The sequence below is a fragment of the Colossoma macropomum genome, unplaced genomic scaffold, assembly GCF_904425465.1.
Source record: "Colossoma macropomum unplaced genomic scaffold, Colossoma_macropomum, whole genome shotgun sequence".
Taxonomy (NCBI): domain Eukaryota; kingdom Metazoa; phylum Chordata; class Actinopteri; order Characiformes; family Serrasalmidae; genus Colossoma; species Colossoma macropomum.
In genome coordinates this window covers 41826691-41841320 of record NW_023494785.1, presented here as the reverse complement: position 1 = coordinate 41841320, position 14630 = coordinate 41826691, and the positions used below count along the sequence as shown (strand labels likewise).

At 39.8% G+C, this 14630-nt stretch overlaps 1 protein-coding gene across 3 annotated transcripts in view; it reads left to right on the top strand.

The window, feature by feature from the left end:
- The window catches only part of clstn3 (calsyntenin 3), a 51219-nt gene extending 37584 nt beyond the window's left edge, over positions 1–13635 (top strand). For 2 of the 3 annotated variants that reach the window (XM_036595286.1, XM_036595277.1), the window contains 7 exons: positions 511–659; positions 4507–4733; positions 6731–6892; positions 8386–8531; positions 9690–9825; positions 11199–11383; positions 13040–13635. In XM_036595286.1, the coding sequence (XP_036451179.1) occupies positions 511–659; positions 4507–4733; positions 6731–6892; positions 8386–8531; positions 9690–9825; positions 11199–11383; positions 13040–13189 (1155 nt within the window). In that variant the 3' untranslated portion in view covers positions 13190–13635. The remainder of the gene's footprint in view (positions 1–510; positions 660–4506; positions 4734–6730; positions 6893–8385; positions 8532–9689; positions 9826–11198; positions 11384–13039) is intronic. The other variant, XM_036595294.1, reaches the window with a different exon arrangement.
- The last annotated feature ends 995 nt before the right edge of the window (positions 13636–14630 follow it).

Here is a 14630-nt window from a genome sequence, read left to right as displayed (position 1 = left end):
CAGCAGTGACACTGAGGTGTTTAAAAACTCCAGCAGCACTGCTGTGTCTGATCCACTCAGACCAGCACAACACACACTAACACACCACCACCACGTCAGTGTTACTGCAGTGCTGAGAATGATCCACCACCCAAATAGTACCTGCTCTGTGAGGGTCTGTGGGGGTCCTGACCACTGAAGAACAGGGTAAAAGGGGGCTAACAAAGTATGCAGAGAAACAGATGGACTACAGTCTGTAACTGTAGAACTACAAAGTGCACCTATATAGTAAGTGGAGCTGATAAAATGGACAATGAGCGTAGAAACAAGGAGGTGGTCATAATGTTATGCCTGATTGGTGAATAATAAATGAACCTTGCAGCTCCAGTGCAAAAGTAAAGCAAACGTCAGAATCAAACAATGACTTTTGGTCTCAGGGTGTAATATTGTAAATTTGATTTTAAGTGAACTGTCCATTTAACATTGGCCCCTGCAGTGTGGGTGGTTCTAACTGTTCTGCTGGGTTCTCAGGTCCATGTTAACCCCAGTCAGTCGGTGCTGGTTCTGGAGGGAGACGACATCGAAAGCTTTAACCGTGCCGTCCAGCAGGTGACCTACCGGAACTCTCTACGCTTCGCCACGCCTGGAGTCCGACCTCTAAAGCTCACCACGTCCCTCAGGTAAATACACCACGGATACGTGACCGACATGAACATTTTGTGACTGATGCTGCTTTTAAAGAGCTACCAATTTTCTCTGATTTCACCCTGAAACACGTTGGCGTCCAGTTTCTTTCAGTTTTTAATCAGGAACTAAATTTCCGCAGCTTTTCTACTAAAATAGTAAGTTCACGTTTTACATCTTTCTTTTCATTACGTTATTATAGATAGTTGTAGCTCAGATTTCAGTTCATGCTCATCTCCTGAAATGAAGAAGAGTCATTCTGTCTGTGGAGAAACGTGAAACGAATGAACTCAGCCCGAATTAGAAGATGAAGAGAGGATAAAAAGACGGGAGGAGAAGTGAAATGGCAAATCCCTTGAAAGCATCTACAGTGGACAGATACGGTCGGGCACTGATCCAAATTAGTTCAAAAAGGATGAACGATGAATAGGGAAGGTGCAATACAGTGCTTATTAGGAACGTAGTAGGACCATTATTGTTTTAATGAGTTAAAACATTGAATCATTTTTTACAGTGTGGAAGTAATAATGTTTACAGGACAACATGTTTATACAGTTATAATCTGAACAGTAAACAAAAAAAGCCAACTTACTGTTCTTTGTTTTCTTCTTATTATCATTATACTACACTTTTATACCACACAGTTTACGCGCTACTCCTACAGCTTTTGTGCTACGACCACAGAACTGAGCCTATAGCCGAATAAATTGCCTGTGCTTTTTCACCTGGAATACAGTACCAACAGCCCACCCAGCACGTTAGCAACCACCCGGGATACTGTAGCTGCTGACTTTTGCTAAACTATAAGGCAAGTCTGGTTTATTTATGTAGAACCTTTCATACACTGCTGTCATTGAAACTGCTTTACAAATGAGAAAATACAGAGTCGTTTGAAAAGTAAAGGAGAATAGAAATTAAAAACATTATTTAAACATGATTAAAAAAATGATTTAAAAGAGAAAATCATCAAATTAGAAATGAAATTAGGATAATAAAAAAAAAAACAAATTAAAAAATAGAAATTACAAGTAAAAAAGTTTTAAACTGAGCTGAAAACTGCTTAAACAGGAACGTTTTGAGCCTGGATTTGAAAGTGTCCAGTGTCGGGGCTCTTCTAATGCCCTCTGGTTCCATTTAAGAGCAGTATAGTAGCGAAACACCGTGCTTTCTCCGTGTTTAGACTTCACCTTCAGCAGGACTAACTGACCAGGTCCTAATGATCTGAGAGTTCTGCTCGGCTCATATCGCTGCAGCAGATCAGATAAATACGCTGCTCCTGCACCATTTATAGATCAGAAATAGTATCTTAAAGTCTATTCTGGAAATCATAGCCAGTGTAAGGATTTAAGAACGGGGTGTGATGGGGGTGATGGGAGACCATTAGGAGACCAGTACATGTATATATCGCTGCTGTTGGAACAAAACCTTGTAACTCCATTTTTGTTTTTCAGTTTTTGACACAGTTTAAAAGTACCTGTTGCTCTTTACATTGTGTGTAAATTTCATGATGAATGGACCAAAAGAAACGGCCCAAAATGACTTGGAAAAAAGTCTGGTTCCATTGACTTACATTAAAAGTAAAGTGTGTTTTTCCTTCTCCTGTAAAGTTACCATTTTGGAAATAGAAGGTTTTCTTCCAACAATGGTGATATGTTTTATAATCACAACAATTGAAATAACACTCGTCCGCCAAGCAGCGCAAGCTTTAAGCACGTTCACTTCAGGCTTTTCTTGGTGTCAAATTTTATATTTATCCACAATATATAGCAACCCTGTTCCCTAAATGAGTTCAGTGTACATTAGTTGATTTGTCCATTTTTGTCCAGATTTTGTCCAGTTGCCGTAGCCGATGCTTCTCTGTATAAAACAGTCCTGCTGCATTAATACAGAATTTAATTGATGTGTGCAGTCATAGGTGTCTATGCCGAGTGTTTTACTTCGAACGTGGCTCAGCCAATCAGATTTTAGAACTGGAACTCTTTTTTTTATAGTACTTTTGAAAGATTTTCAGTATATTTTAAATGACTGTGAAAATACTGTTGGAAAACTCTTTTAAGTAAGCGTTATATGTTGATGTAGCATTGTTAGGGCCTCAAAACATGCTGTTCGCTCCCCAGTCAATACAGTCCATATATGGAATATATGGAAACTAATCTCTGTGATGTCACAAAAACCAACATATTTACACACATCCACCTGTTCAGCCTACTTACAGCAGATTAGCCCCGCCCACTCATGGTGAAGTTCAGCGTGGACTACTTTTTGAATGAGGCAGCCAATCAGAACAGAGGTCATTTATGTTTACACTTTGCAAAATGTCCCAACTTTTCCGGAACTGAGGTTTGTATATCAGTCTTAAAGAGATGTTGAAAGTGGTCATGCAAATATGAAATATGACTGTTTGTGGTTCATAAACACACACAAACATCATCAAAATACAGTCATCGGTCACAGATAGCATACTTACCATGCTGTCCCATCACTCGTGGTTTATAGGGAGTAGGTGGACGGTGCTGGCTAAGCAGGCGTGGAGAGATTGTGGCTCGGGGCTGTTGGCGACAGTGTGTTTTTTAAGGCTTGTCTTCAGTATAATCAGATTTTAAGGGCAGAAGGTTGTGATGACCAGCTGGTGATACATCAGCGATCAGACTGAGATAAATATGACCAGCTGCTCATTCAGAAACACACACACGCGCAGATGTGCGCCAGACAGAGTGCATTTACACACACACACACACACACACACACTTTATGGCTTAATGAGTGCATCATCAAGTAATCAGATCTAAAATTACATGTATGCGTAGAGCACCACTTAGTGTAGACGTTACCATGACAACGAGCATCACGTGAGTCCAGTCAGAGTGAGGCGAGCAACTATGAAGGTTGGCACTTAGACTGCTGGTCACCATAGCAACTCAGACAGCAATCTCGCCTAGCTAGTAGCTAATTAAAAGGCAAAGAGAGAGATTTAAGACGTACATCGGTAATTTGAAGACGAACGGACTTACTTGCGTTTATAATCACTCCAGCTGGTTTCCTGATACGTTTAATCTGCAACGAGAAACTCAAAAGCTGTAGTCAGATTCGTTCGAATTGTTGTCCACCTTAAATGGTACAGTAGTTAAATTCTGTCATCATTTAAGGTGGAACGGGAAAATGTGAACAAGAAGCTGGCGAATGAGAAGCGACTTCAGCCTCATAAAAATTCGAACGTTGAGAGACATTTTACAAGAAACTTTTGCGGAAAAGTTTCCTGCCCGAGATGCGAGAAAAGCAGCTATAGCTGAGCTAAAGCTTAAAGCAGAGCACAGTAAGTCTGTGTTTTTGTTTATATTATATTTTTTCGCCTGTACTAGAACATCAGCACATACTGAGACACATTTGAAGCCAAGATGGTAAAATGGACAATATTGTGGCTCCCAAGATTAGATTTTTGTTGAAAGGACAAAATGGCTCTTCTTATCATTTTGATTGCCAACCGCTGGAATATGGGGAATAGTAAACAAATGTAAGACAGAAATGTGTTTGTGTTGACGTGCTTTTTACACTGGAAAAGTGAAAATGAGATCTGATCTCGTCACCCTGAGGATGCGTGTTGATGCAACATTCTTAAGTCACGCTATCGCTGTTTTTTCCCACATCTGCTTCAGTGTAAGAGACCGTGGGAAAATTACAGGACGAAACAGAAAAGCAAAGAAAAAAATACCCCCCCCAACCCAGTTTAACTGTTTACCATGGTTATTTACCTGAATAAGAGGGCTAGCGCAGGCCTAGCACAGCACTACACTTAAAGCACTAAGAGAGAATGGACAGTCATCACATCCCCGTCTCTTTCTTTAGGTGCTTCAGTGAGGAGAGCTGCCTCTCTCTGAGGCAGCTGGAGGGTTATTTGGTGGTTCTTCAGCCCGACGCCCCCCAGATTTCTCTCTCGGGGGTTGGTCCCCACCTGGCCCGCCCGGCCCCGGAGTTCGAGAGTCCGCGTGGGGTCCCCCTGTTCCCCGAGCTCCGCATCGTCTGCTCCCTTTCTCACGCTGTCAACACGGCCGCTCAGGGCATGGAGGGAGGAGGTGAGTCCCTGAGGAGAAGCACACACTGGCTAGTGTAGACGTTACCATGACAACCAGCATCATGTGAGTCCAGTCAGAGTGAGATGAGCAGCAGTGAGCAGCGCTTGTGTTTTTAATTGCTTTAAAATGATGTCAGACTCAGGAAAACGTCCTTCACACGTCCTTATTAAAGAAGGCCGAGAGGAAGACGTCGTGCTCTGAGACACATAAGCTGGACGTCCGTCCCACCGCCGTCTTTTAAAGATCAGAGCATAAACTTTGTCTCCTCTGCAGACCAGTTTCTGCTCCGCCATGTTGAACGGTATAAACTTTCACTATGACGTGACGAACATGATCAGAACGGACTGAAACTTTCTGATAGGGAATGTAATCAGATACAGGCGTTTACACTGATATTATCCTTCTATTTAACGGATTATTTACAGGATTGCCCACCTCGTTCAATCAGGTAGAAACTGTATTCCGAATGGCCTCAATCAGACTAGTCTATTCTGACTGAGGTGTTTACATGGACGTATTCTATTCCGACTATCAGGCTGCATGTAAACATGGCTACTGTCTGTTTTAAAGCAAATCAAATCTACACAGTTCCTCCATCTCACCCCACATCGGCTGGTGACTGAAGCTTCTTTACTTTTGTACTGGAGCTACAAAGCTAATGTAGCAAAGCTTATGCCCCACCAATTACCATTGTGCTAACATCATGCCTAAATCATCATGTAGTGGCCTCAAACTGGGTGGAGCTGTTAAATAATCTCAAATAGACTTTCTCAACATTAAATAATTATGGGTAAGATTCAGACTTCCTGTATTTTTTATAGCCACACAAAGATAACCACATAAACAAGTTTATTACAGGTCTCTTTAACATCGTACGATCATAGACAAAGTGTGCACGGCTCGCGTGAGGTAATAAAACAGTGAGTAGTGGTGCTATGAAGTAACATGGACACATCATTGTAGTAAAAGTGATAAAGAGAATGGCAGCAAAACAAGTGACGACTCACCTGTTTACCTCCTTACTTATCTGATTACCCTTTACCCTCCTTTCCCTCTGTCTCCCTCTCTTCCCCCTTTGTTATCTGTGGCTCTATGATAATGCAATCACTCCTGACGAGCCTTTTGATGTATTGTGAAACGCATTTGCATACAAAATGCACTGTATTTAAAATATACTAAAGAAGAATTCAACTGATTTTTCAAAATTCATTTAGCAAAAGTTATGCAGAGTGGTTTAATGTGAATACTACTGACTTGTTTACAGCAGTGGTGAAGGGAAACAGGGGTCACAATGTCTGTAACACATTTTATTCACTATATAAAACCGCCAGTGATCATACGCCTGTCTTCTGAGTGTTTATATGTAATGTGGATGATGGTGAAAATAGTAATAAATCTGAAAACAAATACATTTTGACTTGCTCGCTAGATTTTAAACATAGGTTTTAAGCCAAAATGTTGTTGTAAAACAATGTCTTAGACATCAAGCATCATATTGGTCACCATTTCATGTAGTAACTTTCTGGGAGGGAGCTTTTAGAGGTGGACGTCTGGTTCCTATCACCACCACTGTGAACAATTCTGAGTCGCTTTTCTAGAGTAGAGCATTTCACACCAAAACGGTTTGAATGACTTTGTGTACATTTTAAGCTGAATGATTTCATTTTGTGGACATTTTGAAAAAATACTCTTTAAAATACACTCTTATTTAGATTTTGAATGGTTTTGACAGTTTACTGGGATATACTGCATTTCCATATGGGCTGATTCCCCTGGTATTGCATTGAATTCTGGGTTGTTTTATCCCCGTTTTGTGTTCACCTAGTAATAAAACAGCCCAATTATTATCTCCTCATCTCCATAGCATATATTCTCTACTTTTATTTCTCGTATATACTTAAAGTACTGTCAGTATAACAAGCCTCACTTCTGCATGTCTTGTGGTTTGAGAGTAACTGAATTGTACTGATTCTGCACTCTGTATTTATCCGAATCAGCGCTCATGTCAGACGCAGTGGCCCACACTCTGGACGGCTGTGAGGTCCAGCCCCTGGGGGAGGAGCTAAACCCAGAGAAGGAGGAGCTTCTGGTGGATATGGAGTCTTTGAAAGAGCAAGGGCTGGACATCATCAACACCACAGCCTACATCGCCATCACTGGTAATGTAGCTACATTACATGTAGAGTAATGCAGTGCAGTTATCTACAGTGCTGTGCAGCCAACAGTTGTTTAAAGCTGTTTTTCTAGGCAGAAAGTGTGTTTTTGTGTGTAAAATATTAGAGTAGATACAAATAAACATAAACACAGTGAAACATATCATTGTTTTCAGTGAAGGCCGAAAGTATGTAGACCAATTACTGAGTTCAGGTGTTTCAGCCGCACTTATTGCTAACAGGTGTATAAAATCAAGAACATAGTCTTGCAATCTCCATAGACCAACATTAACAGTGGAAGAGCTCAGTGATCTTAGAACACCACCTTTGCCACAAGTCGGTTAATGAAATTTCTGCCCTGCTAGATCTGCCCTAGACAACTGTAAGTGCTATTATTGTGATATGAAAGCCTCTTATTTTGCATTTATTTGAATATTTGTGTTTTTTTGAGGCAATAAATGCTTAAGGACGCTACAGTGCATAGTCATATGACAATGGCCTTTCAGTTGCATTGATTTCATAATGTTAGAATTGATTATAAGCAACCATAATAGTCTTCAACAAAGTATACATTAATTGAACTGAATCAAATCCTGGTGAAATTTTAGATTTCATGATGCACCGAATTATTTTTTGATCACAAAGAACTGTGATCAAACTGAATGGTGTGGTCACTCCTATTCTCTTGTGTTAATTACATGAGGTGGCATTTGTCCATTTAGTGAATGTCTTTGGATACAAACTGGACAAAATGTCCACTATTATGATGAATACAAAGCACTCACTTACGGAGTCCTACTGGTGACATCCCATATAAATAAAAATAATGTGTGGCCACGCCTTATTAACGAGTGGGAACGAGATCCTAATTTGTGGCTAGTAAGGGGTGGGCAGAAGATCATGCCTTACTAAGTCGTGGCCACGCATTAGGATCTCGTTTCCACTTGTTAATAAAGCGCCGCCACGCATTAGGATCTCGTTCCTTCACGTTACTAAGTCATGGCCACGACTTAATTATCTTGTTCCCACGCTTTACTAAGTCATGGCCACGCATTAGGATCTTGTTCCCATGCATTACTAATTCATGGCCACGCATCAGGATCTCGTTCTCACTTGTTAATAAGGCGCGGCCACACGTTGTTCCTTACTTACATGACTTACTAAGTCGTGGCCACACATTAATTTTATTCATACAGGATGTCACCAGCGGGGCTCTGTACATCACTAAAACAGTAAAAACTCTTTAAGTTGAAGCAAATAGTCATATTGAGGCTGAGCAATGTGGCCAGAACTCTTATCATGGTGTGTTTTTCTATATCATTCAATATTGATAATAATCAGTGATTATATGCATTTATTAATGCACCAAAGTTACTGTTATTATTTATCATTACTAATAATTAGCAATACTATTATATATTACATACTATTATTATATTAATACTATTACAATTAGCAATGCCCACTCCTAACTCTGCTTCTTCCACTGTCATCCTCAGGGGCGGAGTCAATCTCAGTGTACGAGGATGTCCTGCGTTCTATTCGCTACAGACTAGCAAAAGGCTCCGCCCGCTTCGAGAGGAGGTTCAGACTGTCCTGTTCAGAAATGAACGGACGCTACACCAGTAACGAGCTCACACTGGAGGTACCAGAACTTTTCCCCACAGTGACAGACAGCATTCAGAGTCAGATCACGTACTGGAGATACTAAACGCCAAACGAAACATTTTGACTTGCATTCAAATTCAGGACAGTTAAAAGTAGGACTGGGTGAAAATCTCTCCGTATGATTCGATATTAGATGTTGTCGACAGTTTTTATATGCATTTCCTGTTACTGAATTCTGACTCTGAATAGTATTTCGAATCATGAAGAAAAAATGCCCATCAGGGCTACACGATAAATCGTACTTTTATCGTTACCGCGATATGAGTTTCCGCGATAAACACATTGTCAGAGCGGCAATGACAGAACAGGTCAAATAACCTCATAAAAAATGTTTATTAGTTCTTGTGCGCCTATATAAAATATAAAAAATAAATATATATTTGCTTGTGGAAAAAGCTGTTGAGGTAATGCCGACTGTTTCTTAGCCTTTCTGTGCACAAAATGTGCTTGCAGTTCTGATGTAAGTAGCTTTTAGTATTTCTTTTTATTTTGCACAATAGTGAACAGTGCTTTTATAAAGTTTTATTCTGTTTGCTTAAAGGAGAGGCATGATCATTTATCACTTGTCATATCATCATCGTGACATCCGACAGCTTTATCAAACATTGCATTGTATATCAATACTGTACAGCCGTAATGTCTATTCTGGTGTAAAGGTAGAACATAAAAAAGAAAATATAAAATAATATAAATAAGAATCTTTCCTTTACATTCAACAGTCCACAGACATCACCTTAAAACTAATTATTATGAACACTGAAAATATCCTGCTAGCTGTTTGTGGTGCACATAGACTGTATATATAGTATATATAGTTGTCATATATATATATATATATATATATATATATATATATATATATATATATATATATATATATAAATGGGTGTGCATTAATGGCTAGAATTCTTCTTTCTTTTGAGCCCAGACTGTATATGGTCTGATAAAAGATCCACAGGCGCCACCTAGTGTACAGAAATCGGCCAAAATTCAAGCCTTTGCTGCAAATGCTGGATTGAAGAACAGATTGGCCTAATCGTATCATTGAAAATGCATTATGAGTCAAAGAAAATCTCTATTTTGATGCTTATTGTTACTGTGTTGACGTCCTCTCCCGTCTCTCTCTCTCTTCCAGGTGAACTTCCTGCACTCTCTGGACAGTCTGTATCACCCCTCACACCTGCTGGCCTCTCAGCAGCAGTTCCTCCACCCGTCTCATCACACAGGAGAGCTGAGCGGACACACACTGCCCAATCCGCACCGCAACTCAGGTACACACACACACTCGCTTCAAAACATGTTCTTGGCATCTGAAATGTACACTCTCAAAAATAAAGGTATGAAACTGTCACTGGGGTGGGACCCTCAAGGATACATCTCAGTACCTTTAGTCAGGGAACATAACTGAACCATAATCCACTGAAATGATATGTTCTAAGCTGTACTGACTCCACACACCCCGTCTCGTCTCCAGGCTTTTATTTTACTGTTCTGTTTTAAAACATTCGGTTATGAAAAGGTACAAATACGAACTTTTCACCTGGAGAAACTTATTTAAGGTTCACAATCAGACCTTAAAACCACTGTTGTACCTTTGAGGTAACATTTACACTGTTTGTACCTTGATGAATGAAAATGTACCTGAACAGAACCTTTATTTCTAACGGTAAAGGGCAGCATATGTAGTATTTCTCATTATAAGATGAGTTTAATCTAGTATTACCATTATAAGTTGTGTTATTGCACAGACAGATGATCCTGCTTGTTTTTTAGAAATATACATAATTGTCTCGTGCAAAATAGTAAGTATTCAGTTTGTCCACCATTTGCTTTTATTATAGCTTACATTTTTTCAGGGGACTCGATTTCAGTTTTTCAAAGCAAATCTGCAGCCACACCTCCACAGTTCAGTCTTAGAAGTTGGTTTGGCATTTTCTGCTTCTTACGAACCAAGTAATTACGAACACATTCAGTGATGTTGAGGTCTGGACTGGGGTGGTCAGTCCTTTGTTCTGAGAACACCAGCGGCTCCTTTTTTTTTCTCAGTGAGGTTCTTCTTGATCAGCTACACATCCTTTCAGACCCACAGCGCTGAGTCGTCTTCTCACAGTGGAAGGATGGACAGAAACACCTGTGGATGTTTTCAGATCTGAAGCAGCTTGATTTTCTCCTCTCTCTCAGAGATGAAAGCTTTAAGTGCTGTTTATCTGATGGGGGCAGTTTTGGTGTCCACCAGCTCTTCCAGGTGGTTGTTAGGAGGCACATTTTCTCTGTAGCTTCTATATTTTTTTTTAACTTTGATTTTCTCATTCAGTATCCAAGTAGAGTATCTCATCTCCTCAGAAATATCTACTGCAAATGAATATCTTGTACTTAATGATCAAAAGGAAATAAATTAAGACTAGCATCTGGTTTTTGAACAGACTGTATATAAGTATAAATAGGTTGAATAATATAATATTCTTATAAGCATGTAATAAAGAGAAACATTAGTTATATTGGCTACATTTAAGATGCCATTATTTGCTATGTAATGACTAATCAAAAACATTTATTATTGTATAAACTGCAGTGCCAGGCAGCCGGGCGCCAGATGCCCCACCCTACACCTCCCTGTAATATTACAAACACATCTCTCTTGCAGTAGTTCCGGGAGCTGCCACTGTCATCATCATGGTCTGTGTGGGGTTCTTGGTCGTCATGGTGATCCTCGGGGTGTTCCGCATCCGCTCCATCCATCGCCGTGGAGACGGAGCCAGGGGTGGCGGCAAAGAAGGCAGCAACCAGTGGGACGATTCGGCCCTCACCATCATTGTGAACCCCATGGAGGTAATTGCTGCAATTATATATAATACACATATTTACCTACTCAGTTTGGCTCTATACACCAAACACACTTCATCAGCTGTGACATGTTTGGTGTCTGGCACTGGAGGCTAGTAGTGAAAGCTTATACCCCACCAATTAGCATCTAAATCATCTCATACTTGCCTCAAACCACGTGGAGCTGTTAAATATTCTCAGATTGACTTGCTTATGTGTTTAAATTAGGCAACTTTCAATATTTAAATTTTCCAATATTCAGTCTAATATATTTCTTGCAAATTTGAATTTAAAAATATGTTTCACTTTAAAGGGCCCATGTCATGGAAAACCAAATTTTCCTTGCTGTTTTATTTTTTAAATACAGGAGTTTGAAGTGATATGTAAACATTGTCAAAGTTTTAAAAGAATACCCAGCCCATACAGTACCTATATATGCAAAATCAGCCTGTTTTGAATTCAGTGTGATGTCACAAGAACCAACACATTTACATATATTTAGCTCCGCGCACTCGTAGTGAAGTTCTGAGGAGTGTTTCAGGTCTGAGTGCTTTTTGGATGAGGCAACATACAGAGCCAATGAGAGCATACTAGATACATAAATACATGTTATGGTCTCTCTCTCTCTCTCTCTCTCTCTCTCTCTCTCTATATATATATATATATATATGTGTGTGTGTGTGTGTGTGTGTGTGTGTGTGTACATGTATGTATGTATGTATGTATGTATTAAAGTTAGCTTAATGAAAACAGCCAGTTGAATTATAAGGAAAAAGAGAGGATGGAAAATGGTCATATAAAAAATCAGTTTTTTGGTACATAAAAGACAAAAAATGGGCCCTTTAATAACTGAATAAACAGAAAAAAAAACATTTCTTTTCTGTTTGTTTTATTTAGATTTTATATATTATTATTTGCCTTATATTTGCATGAATATTTGGTCATTTTATTTTATTTTTAACACAGCTTAACTGAAATACAAAAGGTAATGAAAAAACATCACTGATAAGCAGTTATTTTCAAAGGCAATTGCATTAAAATGCAATATCAGAAGTACTGCCCAATCTGGCAACCCTGTACAAGTTCCTGGCTCTGTTTGACCAGCAGTGAGCAGTGCAGCAGTTTAACCATCCTCAAAATTGAAAACAGTCGTTAGCTGCCGCAGCCTTGTAGCTCCAGTGCTAAAACTAAAGAAGCAACAGTGTTGCCAGATTGAGCACATTCCTGCCAAATTGGGTGGAGTTTGGTGGCGGGGATTGTGTTGGTGGTGGACAACATTTGGGCTGGTTTGTCATCATTTTGGCAGGTTTTAAAAAGTATATGCAATTACATAATAATACAGGTGCAATTATAATAAGCTATATCCAGTTTGTAATTGATGTGATGGATGAGTGTTCTGTAATAGATCCAGTTCACTCTGCATTACTGACTGTACACAGTTCAGCATTATATATATATAATGACCCATAATCTGTTTTAGACGTGTAAAAAATGAATATGCTTTAATTTAATTTGATTTAATTAAATTATTTTATTATTATATAAGCAATCTGGCAACCTTCAGACTACCAAACACAGCTGATAGATTGCATTTAGGGTAAGCGGGGGAAGTGAATGTAAAGGTTTTGGCTGAACTATCGCTTTAATGCGGATCTCTTTCAGACGTACGAGAACCGCATGGGCATGGCGGCGGATACAGAGGGGGAAGGCGACGACGAAGAGGAGGTGGTGGAGTCTCCTGACGACACGGGCGACGACCAGCGGATCATCATCAAGAAGGAGGGAAGAGACTCCGCCCCCCGTCGCTACTAAACGAAACGCCCGCACACGTGAAACATGAAACCCATGATAAGCCACACACAGCGTAAAGATATTGGATATCAGCCTTCGTGAATGCATTGTCTCTGGAATGTATGCTCACACAAACACGATGCACAACGCCCAGCCGACGTTTAGGCCACATTTAACCCAACACTCCTCCACGTATGTATGGCACAACGATGTAAAACTACTGTATGTATATCACTCGTCTAATCCCTTCGGTGAATGTGATCATTGCACTGTATCTAAAACCACTGAGAACACCGGGTATCATTACAGACGAATGTAAGCTAAAGTGATTTACGTTACTATAGAAATTAGCCACTTAAAAAGTGCAGTGAAATCAAGGTTTTACGAGTTAATCATGTTTTAACGTAATAGTAGCGTGATTCACATTAACTCAGCGTTGTTGTCGTTTGTCTGTACAATCTTTTTTTTTTCAATCTCAAAGCATTCCGCCATAAACGACTACAGTGAATTTGCGGTTAGACTTCAATGATATAAGCTGCACTTACTGTCCACTATATTAGGGCCTTGTTCCTACACTTATTGTCCATTTTATCAGCTCCACTTACTATATAGGAGCACTTAGTAGTTCTACAGTTACAGACTGTAGTCCATCTGTTTCTCTGCATACTTTGTCACCCTGTTCTTCAATGGTCAGGACCCCCACAGGACCCCCACAGAGCAGATATTATGTAGGTGTTGGGTCATTCTCAGCACTGCAGTGCTGAGCAGCCACAATACACATTTGTAGTTCATCCATTTTGGTGCATTTAGCAAGCTAGCTAACTCGCTAACCATAAACAGTAAAAATACAAACATAATAATGTAATATATTCACACTCGCCAAAGTATATTTCTGCATGATGGTCTGTAAAACAAATATTTATAGATAACTAGTGTGTTTGGTGACACTGGGGTGAGCATTGTGGTTAGCAATCTGGCTAACATGTCTACTACTGAAACACAGAAGTGAATCAGATGATATACTCGCCACTGCTCAGAGCTGCACATTGATCTGTAGCAAAAAAAAAAAAGTGTAGATAATCGACACGGCAGTGGGATGACTTGTGTGCAGCTGCAGTTAGCCAAGGAGCTAACATAACAGATAGCAGGTTGGCTAACTTGCCTTTCATAGACAGTAAAACACAAAAATGAACATAATTATATCAGATAACTATAGAAATGCCACAGCACAGTGCTGCACACTGAGTGGTACCAGAAAAGAGTAGATAACAGCTCTAGTTGGCTACAGTGAGGTGAACTGTGTGCAGCTGCAGTTAGCCAAGGAGATAGCATAGCAGTTAGCAATCTGGCTAACTCACCTACCTAAAACAGTAAAAGCACAAACGTAAAGACAGTATTACTAATTGACTGTATTGGCCTCTCTTTCAGTGTTTATTTATAGCAAGTGGGGAAGAAATGGTAA